Raw genomic sequence first — 22055 nt, 5'->3', positions numbered from 1 at the left:
GTAGGTTTTCAAGTTGAGGTCAAGACTTCTGATTATTAAAGTTTTTATGTTGTAAATGTGCAAAGCTATACTATTAGATTTGAAATACTTTGCTCAAGTGAAACAAAGGATTCTATTCTTAAAAAATCTTTCAATTTATGACACTAAATTTTTGAGAATTTAAAGGTTTTTGGAGGGCATTATTAAAGTTATAGCTAAAAATAATGTAGAAGCCAATTTTGTGGGATGTTAAATATTGATGGTCTTTCTTGATCAATTTCAAAGTATTAATAACTTTGTTTACCATCCCTCTTCAAATGGCACAAAAGTGGCTAATGGCTTCCATAGAAGACTAGTACAAAAGTAAAATTGTGAACTAGATTCTTCTATTTACTTCCATTTTTATCTGTTTAAAGTAGAACACAAATCTGATGTGACTAAAAACTTAACAGGCTTAGTATCAGTTCACAGATGGGAGGTTGGAAGGAAAAGGAAGAAGTAAGTTTAAACATAGATGTATGTCAGTGGAATAAGTAAAAGGGTGCTTGCTAGCCAGTTGTGGCAGGGAAGGTGCTGAGTTGCTACCTCTCTGCTTTAATTTTTTAGCTCCTTCCTGAGTTCTCTCATGTACTGAACCAAACTTCCCGCCAGGTGAACATGAGACAGAAAGAAGTAAGAGTAATTTTTGAGTGGCACATGCGCATTAAAGTTTTTATTTTGAGTAAAATTTAAGACTTATTTGAATGTTAGACTTGGGAAAAATACTTTTGTAGTTCAGAAATGGATTTCAGACTTTTGTCATAGCAAATACGAGGCGTCAGTCCCATGAGCAAATATAATTTTCATTTAATACTTTCATTGTCTTAAGTGCTTTAAAAATGAATTTCTGTTTTGTGAAAGGTGGTTGATAGTTTGTTTATATACTTTATATACTCATGTGCATAATTTAATTATGCTAGGTTTAGTAGTTAAAATTTTTTTGGGGGAAAAGGGAAATTGAAAAACTAGATGACAGTGGAGCTTTGCTTCTGCAGTATTGTGAAGTTCAGTAAAACTTGGGTCCCTTGGATCTTGTCCAAAGGGTTTACTTACTCATAAATTCTATACAGGAAAATCATAGGATTATGGATAAAGAACCAGAAAGGACCTTGGGAGACTTCTAGTCTATTCCCTCATTTTCTAATGGTGAAACTGAGACCCAGGGAGGGTAAGGACTTGCCCAAGGTCATATAGATAATAGTAAGGAGCAGAGCAGGAATAAGAACTTAGGTTTTCTCATTCAGAATCCAGTTATTGCTTATAAAAATGACCTAGATCATGGCTGGACAGTAGTCTTTAAAAATAGTGTTATTGAGAATGAGGTGCAGTTTTGTATAGCAGCATTAGCTCACAAATTGCAAAAACATGAAATTTGGATTTAATTTGGTTAACATTACCTGTACTACAGTATAAATAGTGCTATGGACAAATAAATATTATGAAAAATTTCATGATTTATAAACAAAGGTTTCTAAGTTAATGCATTAATTTAAGCACAGAATTTAGATTTTGGTGAGCGGTTGAGTGATAACTGACTAAAGTACACTTTTATATTAGTTCATATAAGAGAATCCAAGCACTATACTGTTATAGAGTATTGATTTTTATTGTCTAATTGTTATAAATTATTTAAAACTAAGGATTTGTATATTCCAGTCATTAATAATCCAGTCACTCAGAATCTTAACAGATCACCAAACATTTATTAAGTGCTTGTTCTGTGCTAGGCACTGCTCAGGTTTTAACTGCAAAGAAGTAAAAGCACCAAAATAGTCAACTGACCTCAAGGAGTTTACATTCTGATGGAGACAATACTTAAATTAATACCATATATGAGGTACCTACAGAAGAAGGAAGCTATCAAGCTTGTGAGGGAAGTGGGGAGGCTTCCTGCACAAAGTGGCGGTTGTCACAGAATTTTTGAAAGAACATAAAGATTTGTAATTGAGTGGAGTGTATGGAAGAATATCTTTCCCCCATCACATCTTGCTGACCTAACATAGGTTTTCATATCCATTTCAACTCCTTTTTTCTTGTACTTGGCAACTTCTTTAAAGCAGTTTAAATGGATAGAGAAGTTAAAACTGATTCACTGATAGATATTGTAGATATCCCAGGAGTGCTATGAATGCTTTACCTATTTACAGGTAGTCTATGAGTTCTCTTTTTCTGTAGTGAGAAAAATCCATCCCCCACCCCATATTTTAATGCTTGGCTGCTCTGGAGAATGCAGCTGCAGTGAATTGCCATAGCAACCAACATAATGTTGGTGCCACCTCTGGGCTATCCTAAGCAATGGGTGACTGGCTGGCTGGGTATTTATGTATTTGGAAGGATACTTCTTCATTTAGGGTGTCATGAATTAATGGTGTTTCAGAAGTGGTAGTTTTGAAAAATGGACTCTTCCAATACAGATCTCATAAAATTTTCTTAAATCATTCATTGACACAAAACTCCCTGGGGAAACATATGACAACTTTTCTCTTTCAGGCCCTAAAATTGGTGATTTCATTGGCCAACCAGCAAGTACATTTTGTGTTTGTAGAGCACAAAATACATCCTTTAGAAGCAAACTGAAAAACTATTATCCCTTTTTTTTCAACCTATGTATTCTTGAAACTATTTCTGTTTATTTTTATTTTGCTTGTTTCTTTTGGTATTTGTCAGTTTATAAAACATCACACTACTCACCAAGATCTCTTTGAGGTTTATTTTGTAAGTCACTTCTTTTGCTACTCATGGAATTGGGTTGTGTTCAGTATCCATAAAGAAAGGCATTTGTGGAGTAGTAACATTCCTTCTACCTAGGCTATGAATTCCTAGGGCTTTTAAGATACATAGAGGTTAAGTGAATTGTACAGGGTTAAGCTGCTGACAGCATATTATTACCTTTTAGAGGTATGCTTCCTCTAATAAGATTACTTTTTAAAATACTTTGGATTACAAAACTATTTGGTTATTTTGAAATGCTAAGAGAATTCAATGTGAAATATCCTGAAAGGAAACTAATAATATTTCATTTTCACAACTCTGTGAAATGAGTACTATTGTTTGACTTATTTTATAGGTAAGGAACTTACCTGTCCAGGCTTACTTAGGCTAGTAAATGTTTGAGGGAGATTTGAATCCAAATATTATTGACTCCAAGTCTATTGTTCTATTCACTTGGGATTTTTTTTTTCCTCTCTTAGGCCAAGTTTAATAAAACTAACTTGAATGAGAATGAATGCAAAATTGTACATCTGAGTTCAGAAAAATCAACTTCACTAGATTGTGAAAGCATGGTTAGGCAGTATTTCCTTTTAGGTTTTTAGTGAATTGTAAGCCCAGTATGATTAAATAACATAATATGGAAGCTGAGAGCTCTTCACTAGGAAATACATAGTTGAAGATGAGAGGGGTCTTGTCTGCCTTGGACACTCCATATCTGGAGTATTGAGCCATATTTTAGGAAGGATATAAATTTCTTTTTTAATGTATTCTGCATGTGGTTTATATACACTGTGTATGTATTCCTTCCAGAAGAAGGTAACCCTTTGAGGGCTGACACTTTCATTTCTATTGCTAGCACAATAAGTGTTGAATTGATAAATTGGAAAGAATTCACATGGAGGCATCCAGGTTGAAGAATTCCTTAAGTGAACCTTTCATACTAGGTCTGATAAGCCTGATAGATATGACTGAGAGTAGGGGACAGAGAGGCAGGATATAAAAGTAGACAAAATATTTATTTACTTGAAAGACTATTGTGTGGAAGACAAGTTAAATTTGTTCTATTAAAATCTAAAAAGTAGAACTAGAAATAGTGGGTAGAAGTTATCAGGGACACATTTAGACTTTCTGTAAGGAAAAAATTGATAATAATTAAAGCTGTCCAAAAATGAAAAGTACTGTCTTGAGAGGGAGGTAAGTAGATAGTGAATTCTCTCTTCTGGAAATTGGGGATGGCCCCTGCTTGGTTATGTTGTAGAGAGAATTCTTGTTCAGATATAGTTTGAACTTGAGTTACCAGAGTGTAAATTAAGGTTGTTAATCATCATAGTAGTTGTAATTCCCCAGAGTCAGTTTATCTCAACATTTTGTGTTTGATTTTGTTTATGATGATTCCAATTGAAAAATATATTTACCTATTTAAAAATATGACAATTAATTTTGTTTTGAAGAAACCTCTTTTTCATTAGAAGGATGTTTAATGTAGGGTGGAATGGGAGAGAATTGGATTATCTGTGTTTATAAAAAGATGGTAAATCTTCTGTAAAAAGAAACATTTCCAACAAGGATGTCCACTTTTAAATATTTTCTCCTGAAGAAAAAGGAAGATTTTATAATCAGTATTTAAGATCACCTGTCTTTTTATAGAAAACATTGGTACTTAAAATAAGAATTATAGTTGAATTCTTTTAATAGGCATCTAGGGTTAACTGAACATTTGTATTGAAATTTAACATTCTTTAAGGATGTTTTGTTAAAGATATAAATGTCTTTCAGTTTATTTAAAACATAAAGATCATGAAATATAAACCTGAATTGCTATTGTAGCATTTGGCAAAGGGGAAAGGTAAGTCAAATTTGCCATTTAGAAATAAATTATAGACCCTTACACTTATTTTAATTGTTATCTAAAGGTTTATATTTTTATTTTACGTCTTAAGTATTTGATATGTTTATGTATTATTTTATGTTTTTTTATATAATATTCATGTATCATGATCCCCACTAGACTATGAGAGTCATACAGGCAACGTTCATTTATCTTAATCTGAACTTGGTATCTCTCCCAGTACTTAGCATAATGTTTTGAGTAGAGTATTTAATGAATGTTTGAATTTAATTGAAAACATCAATGAAAAAACTTGTACACTGAAATAGATTGTTTTGGACCCCCTTATCCCAACTATAGAAGTACTTAGATTGATTTTAAGAAATGTGCAAGAGTCAGCTATGTGGTTCAGAGGCTAGAAAACCAGGCCTAGAGATAGTAGGTCCTGGATTCAGATTTGGATGCCAACATTTCCTGGCTCTGTGACCTTGGGCAAGTGACTTAACCCCAATTGTCCTTTGCCACGTTTTTGCTTTGGAACCAATACTTGGTATTGATTCTAAGACAGAAAGTAAGGGTATTAAAAAAATGTGCTAAATACAATTTTTATGACCTTTTAACTATAAAGGCCATCAGGTAGTTTGTGTTGGGAAAAACTAAATGGATGCAAATTCAGTTCCCTTATTCTAATTTTATGGGAAGCTGTAGGACACACTTGGCTATTACCAATGATTAGGATTATGGATGGGGAGTGGTTTAACCAAGTATCAGCATGCATGCATGCATACATACATACATACATACATACATACATACATACATTCATTCTCAGCAGCTTCTTTGAAAATACTTGTTAAGGACTACACTACTTAGTTTTCAGGGCAGGGAGGTGTCTTCCTTTGTGGTGTTTGGGCACTGTTTTTTGTCACCAACCCTTCCAACTCCTCCCTTTCTAAACTGACATCCTCTGGGAAGAACTAGGGGCAATAGTTCAGATCAGATCACTAGTTTTATCATGTGTACTTGGAAATCTCCTATAGCCTACTTTTTATTTTGAAGAACAGGCTATTTATAAAACAATAGCCTTGTTTACTATATTCCCTCAGCTTCTCTGGAAACCCTTTGGGGCTGATGTGTGACTACCATGCAATAACCTTCATCATTAATTAATTGGAGTATCTGTAGGCCACTAATACTCATTTATTTGAAAGCCCAGTGGATAAGAGGGCAGTTTTATGTTTTATTAATAGAGAAGTTCAAATATGAATTTACTCTAGAATAGCATAACATAAATTGTCTTATAGAACTTTGTGGATAACAATCTGATTTGGGTACTTGTGAGAATTTTGATGCCACTGATACTTTTCCTTTAATCAGTAAGGAATTTATTCTTTGCAGGGTTCTCCCCCTCCCCCCTTTTTTTGGTATGAAAATAGGTTTGGTTTTCTTATTTTCCTTCAGAAATTCCCCAGCTTCTCTATCCTGGGTGTATAGGTCCTCCCTTCTTATGATTTATGGACTTGTTAAATGTGTTTTAAAACCTAAAAAATTGGTGGAGGGGGTAGGTAGCTCAGTGAACAGAGACAAGAGGTCCTGGGTTCAAATTTGACCACCGACACTTCCTAGCTGTGTGATTCTGGGAAAGTCACTTAACCTCAGGTGCCCAGTCCTTACCTTTCTTCTGCCTTGGAACCAATACTTAGTGTTGATTTTCAGAGAGAAGATAAGGGTTTAAAGACAAACAAACCTACATTTCTGGCCAGTTAGTTTCAGAAATGCTTCTCTAGAAGTGGACTAAAGTAAAATAAACCTTATATTTGAATTTGAAATTGATAGCACAGATATACAGATACTATTTTTATAAATTAAACAACTGATAGACTTGAAGGCAACACTGCAATAGTAGTAAAAAAATTTTTAAAATACTACTTTGAATGTACCACATGTGAAAAGAAAAGGCCAGTTAATGAGCATTTATTAAATGCTTTCTATGTGCCAGGCATTGTGCTAAGTGCAGGGTATACAAAGAATGGCAAATGACAGTCTCTGCCATGGAGGAGCTCACAGCCTACTGGGTGAGACAACATATAAACTATATACAAATAAATCTTGATACAGGATAAATAGGAAATCAACAGAGGAAAGGTAACTTGATATTATTTGTGAGATTTGTACTGTGAATTTTTCTTAAGTGATGATAGATTTAGGTTGAATCATCTTCATAGTGTCTTTTGATCAGTGGCCTGTGATAAAATAGATTGGAGGTGAGAGAGCTGTTCGTGGGACAATTTTTTCCCTTTTTTTGTACTATTTTTGAGAGTTGAGCCCATGATCTTGACTCCCAGTTAATCTATTTCACTCATTACTACAATTGATTTTAGGTTTTTTTGGGTTATAATTGCATAATTTTTAATGTTATGTAGTAGAATTACTACAACTGTTTTATAGAGTATTGCCTAGGTTGTTTGATTACATGCCATATAACATTTTTTTTTCTGGGTCCAGACAGGTGACCTGACTTCTGTACAACTAGGAGAAACTCCAAACAGATGGGAGGTTTTGCCTGCAACATCCACCAATATAAAGGATGAAGCTGGTAATATAGTACAAATTCCAGGTACTACTACGGTAACTTCAAGTGGGCAATATGTCCTTCCCCTTCAGAGTTTGCAGAACCAGCAAATATTTTCAGTTGCATCAGGATCAGATTCATCCAATGGTACAGTGTCCAACGTTCAGTATCAAGTCATACCTCAGATTCAGACAACAGATGGTCAACAGGTCCAGATTGGTTTCACAGGCTCGTCAGATAATGGGAGTATAAATCAAGAAAGTGGTCAAATTCAGATCATTCCTGGCTCTAATCAAACATTACTTGCTTCTGGAACCCCATCTTCTAATATTCAGAATATTTTATCACAGACTGGACAAGTCCAGGTTCAGGGAGTTACAATTGGTGGTTCATCTTTTCCTGGACAAACCCAAGTAGTTGCTAATGTGCCTCTTGGTTTGCCAGGAAATATTACCTTTGTACCGATCAATAGTGTTGATCTAGATTCTTTGGGACTTTCTAGCAGTTCTCAGACAATGACTGCAGGCATTAATGCAGATGGACATTTGATAAACACCGGACAAGCTATGGATAGTTCAGATAATTCAGAAAGGACTGGGGATCGAGTTTCTCCTGAAATTAGTGAAACGAATACAGATACAGATTTATTTGTGCCAACATCCTCTTCATCACAGTTGCCTGTTACTATAGATAGTTCAGGTATATTACCACAGAACACCAATAGCTTGACCACTTCTGGTAGTCAGGTGCACTCTTCTGATCTTCAGGGAAACTATATCCAGTCATCTGTCTCTGACGAGACACAGACTCAGAATATTCAGGTCTCTACAGCACAGCCTATTGTACAACACCTACAACTCCAAGAGTCTCAGCAGCCAACTAGTCAAGCCCAGATTGTACAAGGTCTCACACCCCAGACAATCCATGGTGTGCAAGCAGGTGGCCAGAGTATATCCCAGCAGGCCTTACAAAATCTTCAGTTGCAGCTGAATCCTGGAACCTTTTTAATTCAGGCACAGACAGTGACCCCTTCTGGACAGATAACTTGGCAGACATTTCAAGTGCAGGGGGTCCAGAACTTACAGAACCTCCAGAACTTACAAATACAGAATACTTCTGCCCAACAAATAACTTTGACACCTGTTCAGACTCTCACCTTTGGTCAAGTTGCAGCAGGTGGAGCCTTGACTTCAACTCCGGTTAGTCTAAGCACTGGTCAGTTGCCAAATCTACAGACAGTTACAGTAAATTCTATAGATTCTACTGGCATACAGCTACACTCAGGAGAGAACGCTGATAGCCCTGCAGGTATGTATAATTTAACATTTTAGTAAGATAATTTTGAAATAACTATAGTACTTGAGTTAATAGACAAATACCTATGTTATGTCTTTGATGATGAGGCAAGTGATTTACTTTATAATTTATATTAAAATTATTTTTGATTTAGTAGTATTAGACTTAAGAAATGGTAATTTAAATTTTTGTATGTGTATAGGAATATTGGTATTTTCTAGATTTCTGCTTTTCAAAGCTTAAAATTGGGTAAATTTTCTAATACTAATGTTAACTAGTGATGTTTTCACTTTTCACCTTTATATCTGTTTCTCCATACTTAGTTCCTTACTGACAAGCATTCATGTTTTCCTTTATACTTCTTTTGGATTCCTTGGATTTAGGTTAGGTATTTTTATGAATTACTCTGTTTTTCATAGAGATAACTGTGGAACCAGTGTGGTATTGGGGGAAAGAACACAGGAATGATTGTCAAGAGACACCTGGGTTCTGACCCTATTCCAGTCACTACATAGCAAGCTGTTCACTTCCCATATGCGCCTCTTTCTTCTAAATTCAGCAAGGTAAAATTAATAGGGATAAATGTCATGCACTTAGGTAAAAAAGACAGATGTAGACGTAGATTTTGGGGGCCCATGCCTAGATAGTAGTTTATGGTTAAAAAGCCAGGATTGTAGTTATAACTGCAAGTTCAGTATATAAATCAATAAATAACAAATACATGACTGCTCAAAAAGCTAATGAAATCATGTTTGTAAGGTTATATTCATTTCTGGATCACATTTTTAAGAAAAGTGATGTTAATAAATTAAAGTGTCTGAAGCAATTGGGATGGTAAGCAGATGCCAGAACCTATCATGTGAGAAACTACTGAAGAAAGGTATTTCTAGTCTGAAGGAAGGATTTAAGAGGGACATACAATAATTCAATTCATTAAACATTTACTAAGCACCTACTATGTGTTAGGCACTGGGGTATGAGGCAAAAGATACCCCCTCTCGTGTTGAGATTTGACATTTTGCGGGAGGGGCTTCAGAAGACAAAACCTAAGATTATTTTGTGGGAAACAAATTTATAGATAACTAGCAATTAGAACAATTGGAAAAGAAAATGAATTGCATTGTTAGTTTTTGAGTTCTCTATTCCCAGAGGTGTTCAAGCAGAGATTGATCATTTTCCCAAGGCTACTGTAGTTGAAATTTATGTATTGGGCAGGATATTGGAGGGTGGAGTTAGAAGTCTCCTTTTGACTCTTAAGATTACAGCTAAGTCTGTTCAATAGACTTCCATGTACATTGAATTTGCCTATGAATGTGGGGAAAGGAGAGATGGGGGAAGGAAGGGGCTGTATTTCTGTGCGGGGAGAGGGCCAGCACTCATCAGGGCTGCCAGAACAGTAGTAGTAGCATGCATGTTGGGGCCTGGCTGGATGGGAGAGGAACGAGGTAATGGAGACGTCACACATGTTGGGGCTGAACTTAGATACACACAAGACCGGATGGATTACATGGAGGGATTGGGAATAGAGACATGGTACCTGAGCATGGACTGACCTAAGACAAGAGGTCAGACACCTAGGGGCTGGTTGGTGGAGCAGGGCAAAGGTCTCCTCTTGACTCACTAAAGGTTGCAAGCCAAGTCCTCATAGCTGGCACTATTTCTGCTTTCACTTAGAAAAAAAAAATTTTTAGGATGTTTATTGGGGGGGCGAGGGGAGGGAGGGAGGAGAGCACCAGTATGCATGCATGTGCACAATTCTGTACAGTAAAGTTAACAAAGGTGTTATTTTGGAAAGTGGTTTTCAGAATTGTTAACATAAAGAACAATTTGCACAGTGTGAATTAAATAAAGCAAAACTGTCTATATGTTCCATGACTAGCCTGGAAAAATCACTTCGTAAGAAGCTGAGCTTTAGTTTAGTACAATGAAGGAGCTAGATTTTATGATCTCTAACGTCTGTTCTAGCTCATAACATTTTATAATTGTTATAAACTTAATCATGGACATCATACTTGGATAAATATTTGTTAGATATATCTGTGTTGTAATATTAGAAATGAAATTCTTTCCATAAGTTGTCTCAAAATAACGTTAGTTATTAGCAATGTTATTCTGTCATCTGACTAAACTTTTTTGCCAAACTTGTTGTTGTTGTTAAACCCTTACATTCTGCCTTAGAATCAATACTGTGTGTTGGTTCCAAGGCAGAAGAGTGGTAAGGGCTAGGCAATGGGGGTTACGTGACTTGCCCAGGTTCATGTAGCTAGGAAATGTCTGAGGCCAGATTTGAATGTAGGACCTCCAGTCTGTAGGTCTGGCTCTCAATCTACTAAGCTACCCAGCTCTGCCCCCTAAACATTTTCTTGAACACTGAGTGTTACTTTGTGAAGTACTATACCACCATTAGTATGCTGGATGGCTCTTAAATTTTAAGTAAATTTTGTTTTGGGAAGTAGATTCCTTTGATAATCAGGCACCCCTATGATGGCAGAAGAACTGGAACTAGGAGTCATTCTACTCAGAACTTTACCTAATTTCCATTGTACCTGTCTTAAAAAGGGCTTTTAAAGAGATAATAGATAATAGATAACTTCAAATACATAGTTCTTTAAGCCCATTATATAAAGTGAGTTATTTAAGCTTGTCATAGGAAGCTAATCAGTTGTGATCATCTCAGGAGAATTTACTTATGACTTTATGGATTTATGTTGGTTCTATAGTTAGGTTGATACAAAGAACCAAAGGCCTTCAGTAAAGTCAGATAATACACTGGAAGTGCTTTCAGACTAGAAGTACTATATGAATTGAGTGAAAGGTGGAATTATTTTAGAGTGGTAATTCAATAGCTTGAAGAGAAATGGCAATAAAGGATAAAGAACCCTTCTAGCATGCCATTAAAAGAATATGCACTGGAGTTTGCTTCTGTTTCAAAGGAATGTTGAAAGGATGAAGTGAAAAATAATCTGGTAAAATAAAGAGAAAAAAAGAATAAGGCCTGAGCCTACACAGTCATTGATAAGAGAGAACTCTTTTGAATGATGAAACTTGAACTAAGTGATATATGGATAGAATGTTATACTTGGATTTAGGATGACCTGAGCTTGACACTTAATTCTACCTCTGACACTTATAGTTGGGTAACCCTAGGCAAGTTACTTAACCTCTCTGCTTCAATTTTTTTATCTGTAAAAAAAAGTGTAGGAATTGATGGCCTCTAAGATCTTTTCCAGATTTAAATCTCTACGATCCTATACTACCAGTGCAAATGGGAACTTTTTTCCCCCAGAAATTTATAATCTTAATAGAGTCATGCAGAATACTAAGGGGCGGTCCCTGGGACCAAAGCCAGCTCTCAAATTTTTATGCAGCATTGCTTCTGATATGAAGAGTAGACAATATACAGAATTTTTAGTGATATAGGCAATACAGGACTTTTTAAATTTGGGGAATATTTGGTAAAATTGTACCTAAATTATACACAAGCACTTTGAAAAGAATTGGAAAGGTGTGTGTGTGTGTTTATTTGTGCTTATTGGTTTGCACATGTATGTGTGTATACTTGCATCTAATAGGCCTTTGCCAAAAAACTGCAAAATTGATTTTTTTTAACTACAATAATAATAGGATTCAAATCTTTAAATATGAGTTACTAAAAGCAATATTATATATTATTAATTTGCATTTTAGTGTTTTGTAAGTATAGAATTAATGTAAAAATTCTTTTTTTTGACTGTATTTCCAAATATATAAGCAGGTACTTACTCTATTGTGGTTTGGGGATTTCTTTTTAAACTGCCATTATTACTTTTGGTATTTGCCTGTCATCCTTCAAGATGAGTCAAATCTGAAATTGAATTAATACTACCAACTGTTTGAAGCATGGAGGAAGTGTTTTAAGATTCTTCTTTTTTTTGGTTGAAGAATTGTATTTTTTAAAAAATTGATTTAACTTCTCTCATTCTTTGCCTCAGCAGAATAAAAAACTAAAATAGGTAGGCTTTGAACCTACTTATTTGAACTTAATATGTTGAAGACTTAATCAATTCCTTCAATTTTCCTATGCTAATCATTTTCCAATCAATTTTTTCCTTCTGACCCTTCCCTTTTCCTACTAGCCTTTTTTACTTTGATATCTTGCCACCATAATCAGAGGGAATGTCTTTCAAGATGTTTTATTTACTATTGAAAAATGGCAGGATTTATTGATTTTATAGGGAAATGACATCTAGACCACAGAACTAACCTAAGATGATTGTGGAAATGTATATTTGAGACCTGACTAAGTAAAAAAGGAAGGAAACAAAGAAGAATAACAACATGATCAAGCAGTTGACAGAAAAATAGAGGGTTTGGCACTGATACAATTCTTTCTAGTGTTGAAGAAGGACGGGGAAAATGCAAATGGACTCGTGATCACTCAGTTTTAAATGACCAATAAATCTTAGAAGAAACCCTAGGATGCAAAAAGGGGAACATTCTAACTTTTACCGTTTAGAATTTAGCTTTTCATTTTTCTATATAATCATAAAAGTTTCCCTAAAAAGTCTTGGCATTTCATCTAAATATTTTTGGGGGAATTTTATCCAGATATAATGCATTTTAATTAATTATGATTTTATAATTTAGATCATTTGTTTCTCTGCATTATTAACTAACAGTAAATTTTAACTGATAATTATCAATTATTTTCACAAAAATGGATTCAGATAAGGATTCAGATAAGAGGACCACAAGCTTTCTTTTAATCGATTCCAGCATTTAGCACAGTGCCTGGCACATAGTAGGTACTTAATAAGGATTGATTGATTAATCTTGTTCTGTTCAGAGTACATGGAATTTTCAGTTCCCGTCAAAAGTTTATTAACATCCTCCTTAAATTGTTTTAATTTTTGAAAGATTATCTTAGTGATTTAAAGGGATTTAGGGTCAGCTCCCATCAGTTTCTCCACTGCCTTCAATTTAGCACCAAACCTTATTTATTTAAGGAATTAATTTCTTTTATTTCCTCCAACATTGGTGGTACTTCCTGCATCCTTTCTGATACCCTCTGGCCTCCCCTCCCTTGTCCCCTTTTCTTTTAAAAAAGAAAGGAGAAATGGAGGGTGAAGGGAAAAGAAATTTTTGTGCTTAACTTTATTAATTCTAAAATGACTTTATTTTTACACAGTCCCCATAGACTAATGATTCTTAGGACTTTTGAAAAAGTGTAACTGAACTTCCTTACCAGGAGAACTGAGTGTTATGGAGTTGGTTTTTTTTTTTCCCTTTGCCATAGTTTCTTGTTGTAGTATTAAATTGTCTGAGGAGAGATTGAAAATTAAATGGTACTTAGTATTTTGTTAGTGCTTGAATGTTTATCTTGTGGGTAAATAAAAATCAACTCTTCTTAAAAATATTTTATCCTTATGTTGTACTACTACCTTGTAGAGAGAAAGAGGAAAAGAATCTGAATTGCAAAATGACAGAAAACAACCACCAAAAATTATTTCTACATGTAATTGAACATTTTAATAAATAATTTTTTTGTCTTAATTCTGTAATATCCCTTTGGTAATTTACATAAATAATTGGACGATATTGTAATTTTTGCTATAATTGTGTGGCCCACTTGTGAACACTGAATTTTACGTAGATCTACCTGATTTACTAGAATCATTTTGTAGTTATTTGAGTTATTGGTTTGCTTAACTAGGCTCATTTCTTATTTTTATTATTTTAGATGGAGTGTTACTTTCTTTGACTTCTGCTTTTTTAGTTTGTATACAAAAATGCCAATGATTTTTGTGTTTGTTCTGTGACCTACTATTGTCTTGGATTTGGGAGAGGGGAATTGCTTCATTAAGATTTTGTAAATAAATTATCACTAACAAATGTGTGTCTTTATGTATGCTTGGTGTTTTACTATATGAGAAAACTTTTAAGTGTTTTCCCATTAGAAATAATGCTGGCTAGCTCTTTATTTTATATGTTTTATTTGCTGTTATTTTATGCCTTTTAAGGTTTTTGTTGTTGTTGTTAAACATGAGTATTGTATTTTGAGGAAGGTTTTTCTGTATCTGTAAATATTTGATTTTTAAAATTCTTGTTATTAATATGAAAGATTAGGCTAATCTTCCTAATGTTAGGCTCCCACATACAGCCCAGATCTCTGGCATAAATCCAACTTGGTCATAATGAATAATTTTTGGATCTATTACTTTATCCTCTTTGCCAAATTTTTATATCTATATTCGTTAGTAATATTAACTTATAATTCTTGTTTGTGTTTTAGTCTTCTGTAGTTTTTTCTTATAGCAGTAATTGTTAAATCTTTCATTATTTTTGAGAACAGTTTATATACTATTGTTATTTTTTTACATGTTTGATATGATTCACTTAGACTTTTTTTTTTTAATCCTTACCTTCTGTTTTAGACTCAATATTGTGTATTGGTTCCAAGGCAGAAGAGTGTTAAGGCAATAGGGGTTAAGTGACTTGCCTAGAGTCATATAGCTAGGCCCTTAAACTTTTTAAAATTGGATTTTGGGGAGAATTTTTAATTGTTTCTTCATTTTCTCTTTCTGAAATTGGGTAGTGAGATTATCTTTTTCTTAAGTTTATTAAAGAGTATTTTATATTTTTGTAGAAGACTTCTCAATTCTGTCCCCTCAATATCTCTTGTTCCTTTCTTTATACTCATGCCTCAACCATCCTAGTCTAGGTCTTCCTCATCTCTAGTGCCAGTTATTTTCTTCTCTCTCCAATGCCAGAGGAGTTTATAGTTTACCCTAAAAGCAATAAATAGGTAGCCACTTAATGAGAACAACAGTATGGTCAGGCATTCATATGAAGCTCTTTGCCACCTGGCTCCAGTTTACATTTTCAGACAAATTACATGAAGCTGTATTCTTGAGCCAAATTGGCCTCCTTGTTATTGTCTTTAAATGATATTCCATCTCCTACTTACATGCCTTTCAACAGCTGTCTACTCACTTTTTGTCTTTTGGAACTCTGGTTTCTTCCTATTTCTCTTATTTCCTTTTAAGTTTTTTTCCCTTTTAATTTTTGACTTTGAGGGCTTTAGTGTCCATTTAAAAAATAAATTTAGTTAATGATATAATTTTTTGATCTTTTCTTTGGTTCATCTATTTGTAATTTTCTTTTAGTTTTGGTTTTCAAAGTTTTTTCTTTGGGATCTGTTTTGGAATTATGATTTTTCTAATTTTTTAAAATTGTAAACTTGGTAGTTTCTGTCTTCTCTTTGTTAATATGATTATTGAGAATTTTCTTCTAACTACTTTTAGATTCATCTTGTAAATTTATGTATTGTTGTCTTAGTAGTTACTTTCCTTTATTATGAATCTATCTGTGGGCATTTATTAGTACTTTATCTTTTATTCACATCCTTCATTGTTTATATTTTTTATTACTTGGATTTTAAAGAAATACTGAATATTTCTGCCTTTTTTTGCATTGATAAAGTAGTTTTTTAATTCTGTGATTAGCTTTTGTAAATGTACCTGAAAAGTAAGTACTCTCAGGTTCCAACTAAATAATTGCCAAAGGTTTATCAAATCAATTTATTTCGCCATTCTATTTAGATTATTTTCTTTTTGTTTCATTCTGTTAAATTAAGCTTTGAAAGATGCACTTTGAGGTTACATTTTGCTTCTGTCTTTTTATAATTGAATTAGCATTTCCTATAAAACTATTTACATACTATGGTTAATATTGATAATGTTTTCTTATCTATGAATTTTCTGGTTTATTTCTCTTGATGGTATTAATTTTTTCTGCCCATGATCATTCTTTTTCCAAGATCATGAGTATTATTCCTGCTCTTTTAGAGTCAGGTGATGCATAATAAATTTATTTCACTCAGTTTTTCTTCAATGCTGCTAAATGTTGGGTTATATTTTTCAAATGCATTTTGTACCTCTTTCATTTTTGGAACAATTTGAGTCCATTTACATTCAAGTTTTTAATTATTAAATTTCTTTTATCAAATTCTGATAAGTTCTTTAACTTATTTTGCTTGAAATAGTTAGTTTTCAGTTCCCTCCCTCAGACATGGAATCTTTACTAAATTTTTATCATTCTATCAGATTACTAAATCTGATAGAATCTTTTTAAAACTTGCTTTATTCAGATCAGACAACTTTAAGCATCTATTCCCCTTCTTTTTAAACTCCCCATTTTAACTCCAGTTACTGAATTTCAAGAAAAAGTCACCGTTACTTCTTTTTTTCTTCTCCTTGGGAATATTTCTGTTAGCTCACCATTCCTGGGGTTAGCCCATCCATAACTGTCTTTTTGTTATTGTTGTTCCTTCAGAGACCATTAGATAATTTGAGAGGATAATACTGTCTTGTCTTTTTCTTAAAATACATAAAATTGAATCATCACTCAGATTTTTCACATCATATGAATTTAAGAGCATTTATTGAAATAGGATTTTCCCTGCTAAATTTGCATTTCAAAGATACTGTTCATCTTTGCCTTTCTTGAATAATTGAAAGCCAGTAATCCTGTTGAAGATCCATCGTTTTTAATAAATGTAAAGCTAAGCTTAGCTTTTCAGGATATGTGTTGCTAGTTACTATATTTTTCAACATCACATTACTGCCTTTTCAAACATTACTTTTTAATGAGTAATTCCACACATTTGGAAGCAGTATTTTTTGGTAGGTTGATAGTGGTAATAATAATATAGACTTAAATAGTTTGCTTTAAGTTTTTTGCAAAGCACTTTGCATATTGAATCTTATCCACATTCTACTAATAAGGAAACTGAGCTATATGTTAGATAAACTTTTCATCATATTACAATTAGTAAATCATGAAGACATAATTTTAATCCAGCTCTTTACTGCCTCTAAGTCTGACATTTTTCCTACTACTTATATAGTAATAATAACCACGATGATAATAATAATAGTAGTTAGCATTTATATGGCTCCAGGTGCTGTGCTGATCACTATAAATCTTATCTTTTGATAATATTTGTTTCACTTATGTGAACTTTTTTTTCCTGACATCTTGTATGACACTTTGACAGTGAAGTTCTGAAACCTGATTACTTTGTTTTTGGGTACATTAAACATGGGGGCCCTCTATGACAGTATTTCCTATAGATTCTTTTTTAAATTGAATTATATTTTTTTCAATTACACATAGAAACAATATTTCACAATTGTTTTCTGACATTTGCTATTCAGATTCTCTCCTCTCTGTCCCTTCCCCCCTTTCCCAAGGTGGTAAATATTTGATAATAGATGTTTTAATACAATACATGTTTCCATATTCCCTATGTTGTGACTGAAGACTTTGTATTTACAATAAAAAACTCATGAAGGATATGGTATGCTTTGATTTGTAATCATATTCCAAACTGTTCCTTCTTTGGCTGTGTGGATAGCATATAGTTTAAAAAAAAATTTTTTTTTATCCTGAGTCTCTTGGCGTTAACTTGGGACTATATTTTGTTGATTATAATTAGTCCTTCACAGTTAATCATTGTACAATATTTCTGTTACTGTATACACTGTTCTTCTACTTATCACTTTGCTTTTCATCAGTTCATATAAATCCAAGTTTTTCTGAACTCATCCTGTTCTTCATTTCTTATGGCACAGTAGTTTTCCATTGCACCTGTTTGTGCATTTTACCACAGTTATACTTCAGCCATCCCCAATTGATGGACACCTCTTCAGTTTCCAATTCTTTGTTACTACAAAAAGAGCTTGTAAAAACATTTTTTTGTATAAGTAGGTCCTTTTCCCTTATCTCTGATCTCTTTGGTGATATAGACCCAGTAGTGGTATTGTTGGGGCAAAGGGTATACATAGTTTTATGACATTTTGGGCATGGTTCCATATTCTCCAGAATGGTGGTATCAATTCACACTTATCTAGATTCTTTTCATCTACACTTCATGATTCCAGTGCTTTTAAGCAGCTTCTTTTTCCTTTTAGGGGTTAGGGGAGGCATAATTTTCTGAAGGAATGGTTTTCAGATTTATTTCTTCTTGTTCTGGGATACCAGTAACTCAGATTTTTTTGAAATTCTGACTTTAAGGTCCAATTCTTCTAGTTATGATGTTCAAAATTTTTTTCCAGATAGTTTTTTCACCCTTGCATTTTTGTGTTTTGGATCGGACATTCATTTTCAGTGTCCAGGATTTATTATTTTGCCATGTATATATGTGTTTATGTTTGTGTGTGTGTGTTTTAAAATTTTTTATTTTAAACCATTATCTTCTGTCTTAAAGTCAATACTAAGTCTAAGGCAGAAGAATGGTAAGACTAGGCAATTGGGGCTAAGTTACTTGCCTCAGGGTCATATAGCTAGTAAGTGTATGGGGCCTTTGAACGAAAAATTTCTCATCTCAAGATCTGGCTGTCAATCCATTGAGCCACCTGGCTGTTCCTTTTACCAAATATTTTAAACTATCAATTCTGTTGTTTATTGTTTGATTTTTTTAAAATAAGCATTTGTTTATTGACTTAGTTCCTTTAAAATTATTTGAAATTTAAAACTACCAAATAAAATAAACATTTTTATATACAGAGTTGAATAGAAAAAGAGGGACATAGTTAAAAGTATGAATTTCTGTAACATACAGCTTATCTTTCAAATATATAATTCAACATGTAATTTATTTTTAAAAAAATCCTTACCTTCTGTCTTAGAATCAATACTGTGTATTATTTTTATTATAGTATATATTATTATAGAATACACACACAACTGTGTATTCTAAGGCAAAAGACTGGTATGGTCTAGGCCAGTGATGGCAAACCTTTTAGAGTCAGAGTATTGAGCCCTCACTCCACCCCAAGTGCTATGCCCTCCCAGACCAAGAACCTGGGCAAAGCTTCCCACCCCTTACTCCACACCGGGGAAGGAGAAAAACTCCCATTGGGCTGTTTGGTGGAGGAATGGGTGATGTGAAAAATGTCATCAGGCACCCTGGAGAAGGGGGAAGAGAGAGGCTCTGCCAGAGTCCCTCTGCCTTTCTAGTAATGAATTCTGGAGGGAGGGGGAGAACAGCTTACATGCCCACAGAGAGCATGCTGCTGTGTGCCATCTTTGGCACATGTGCCATAGGTTCACATTCACTGGTCTAGTCAATAGGGGTTGTCTTGCTTCAGGGTCACACAACTGGGATGTGTATGTCTGATGTTTGAGGTCAGATTTGAACCCAGAACTTCCCATCTCTAGGCCTGGCTCTCAATTCACTGAGCTACCTAGCTGCCCCTGTCAACCTGTAACTTAGGAAAAAAAAAATTTAACCCATAGCTTCTGTTTTGATATCAATTAAAAAGAGTGGCAAGGGCTAGGCAATTGGGGGTTAAGTGACTTGCCCAGAGTTACACAATTGAGATGTGTGCCTGGGGTCATATTTGGACCCAGGACCATCTAATTCCAGACCTGGCACTATATAGCTGTGATCCCTAGCTGCCTCATAACCTGTGACTTTTAAAGATGACTTGTTTGTGGTTCCTTCTGACCTTCCTTCTGTTCTTTGTGCATATAAAAAAATACTGCATTTTTCCCTTTTTATTTTTCTTTTTTGAGGATTGGGGTGAACAAATTACTAGTCCCCTTTTCCCTCTTGCTTTCTCATTGAGTGGAAAATCCCTTGTAACAAATGCAAAGTTAATTTTTTTAAAATTACACTTTGTTATGATTTACTGTAACTAGAAATAAACCGTAGTTGATTATAGTCAGTTGTAGTCTAGTTGACTTAGAAATTCTTATCTCATTCCCCCGAGTCTAAACCCATTCTATCCAGAGCTCTGGAATCATGGTTAGTCATTGTGGTGTTCAAAGTTTTTAAGTCTTTCAGTATAATGTTGATATCATATAGATTTTTCCCAGGTTCTGGATTAGTTTATGGGTCTTTCTAAGTTTCTTTGAAGCTTTCATTTATAATTTCTTATTGTGCAAGTAAATAATATGCCATCATTTGTTCAGCCATTTATTAATAGAAATTTATTGGTTTCTGATTTTTTGCTACTACAAAAAAAGGTACTAAATTTTTTTTTCTTTCTTTGAACTCTTTGGGCTCTAGGTATAGTCCTAGCAGTGGCATTACTAGGTAAAAGATTATATACAATTTAGTGACTTTGAAACATAATTTCAAATGCATTTTTTACTATAGTGCTTAGTTTGGTTGGTTCACTTCACAATTCTATAGTTTGTATAATGTATATAGTACATTAGTTTTGTCTTTCTTCCTATATAGTCAAATAGGGCATTTTATCAAGTGCTTATTTTGTGCCAAGTACTGTTAGACATTGGGGATATAATTACAAGGAAATAAGATAGTACCTGCTCTTATAGAGTTTATACCCTTAAATTTTTTTTTAAATTTGTTGTTAATTACATAAAAATTCCCAGATATCTCCATACCTCCTTCCCCTCTCTGTGCTAAAGAAGACATCAATTCACATAAAAAAATTGCAGATATAAACCATGTCTTTCATGGTACTTGTTTTCTGGACTTAAACAAGTTTTACTTCAATAATTCTGTAGCTGTATAAAATGTTCTCTTGGTTCTCATTTTTTTAAATAGTTTCATGTAGATATTTCCATGTTTTTTTAAATTAATCTCATTATTTCATAGGATTCAGTAGTATCCCATCACAATCATATGCCACAACTTGTTCAACCATTCTCCAATTGATGGGCATCCCCTCAATTTCCAACTGATATTAAATATTTTAATAAATATAGATTCTTTTTTCTTTTTCCCTGTTCATCTTGGAAAGCAGACTTGAGTGGTATTGCTGGGTCTAAGAATATGCACAGTATTGTAACTGGTCATAGTTCCAGATTACTCTTAAATGTTTGGATCAATTTATAGTTTCAGCAATAGTGCACTATTATCCCCATTTTCCACATCCAGAACTTATATTCTAATTGAGAAAAGCCATATATAAAGGGGAGCTGGAATGGAGTGGGTGGATGGCCAGTGAGCACTGTGGAAGATTAAGTTTTGGAGCTTTTGAGGGCAAGAATTATTGTAGTTAGTATAAAAAATTAAATGACCATTAATTGTATTTTGAGTTTTTCTGGGAGTTCATAGCACATTTTTGATGTAATTGTTTAAAAAGGGTTCACAAAAAAACCATTGGGAACCACTGCTATACTAATTCTGTTGGTTAGATCAAATTCTATTTAACATCTGTTACTTTGTATAAAAAAATGTAGAGTTTGTTTTCAAGAATCCCTAATTCTCTTGGCATGGAGAGAAGTGAGGCAAAGGTGAAATGCAATATATACCCCCAAAATAGATATAAAATCATTTAATGAGCAAGAGATCACTAATAACTTGGGTGTGGTAGTATGATCAGAATAAGAAAGCCTTGAATGAATAGATTCTGAGAGGCAGGAGCAAGGAGGAATTGTGTGCTAGACAAGTGAAGGCATGGAGACAAAGGGATGAAATACTAAGTTTGGGAATCAGCCGTTAAAAGTTTGGGTGGAATAGAGAATGTATAAAGGAAAGGACTGAAATAATCTTGGGAAATTATGATGGAGCCAGATCATGAAGTCTTTAAGAGAGGAATAGTGAAATGCTCAAGATCTGTGCTCTAGGAAAGTAATTTTGGTAGCTCCTAGAGGTCTTTTGCCTTTGTATCC

General features: G+C 33.9%; 1 protein-coding gene across 2 annotated transcripts in view; it reads left to right on the top strand.

Moving 5' to 3' along the window:
* The window catches only part of SP3 (Sp3 transcription factor), a 48928-nt gene that overhangs the window by 3422 nt on the left and 23451 nt on the right, over nucleotides 1-22055 (top strand). For both annotated transcript variants that reach the window (XM_007494394.3, XM_007494393.3), the window contains one exon: nucleotides 7064-8438. In XM_007494394.3, coding sequence (XP_007494456.1) covers nucleotides 7064-8438 — 1375 coding nt within the window. The remainder of the gene's footprint in view (nucleotides 1-7063; nucleotides 8439-22055) is intronic.

Source organism: Monodelphis domestica, chromosome 4 (genome assembly GCF_027887165.1).
Source record: "Monodelphis domestica isolate mMonDom1 chromosome 4, mMonDom1.pri, whole genome shotgun sequence".
Classification (NCBI taxonomy): Eukaryota; Metazoa; Chordata; class Mammalia; order Didelphimorphia; family Didelphidae; genus Monodelphis; species Monodelphis domestica.
The sequence above is the reverse complement of the archived record's forward strand: the minus strand, read 5'-3'. Positions and strand labels throughout refer to the sequence as shown.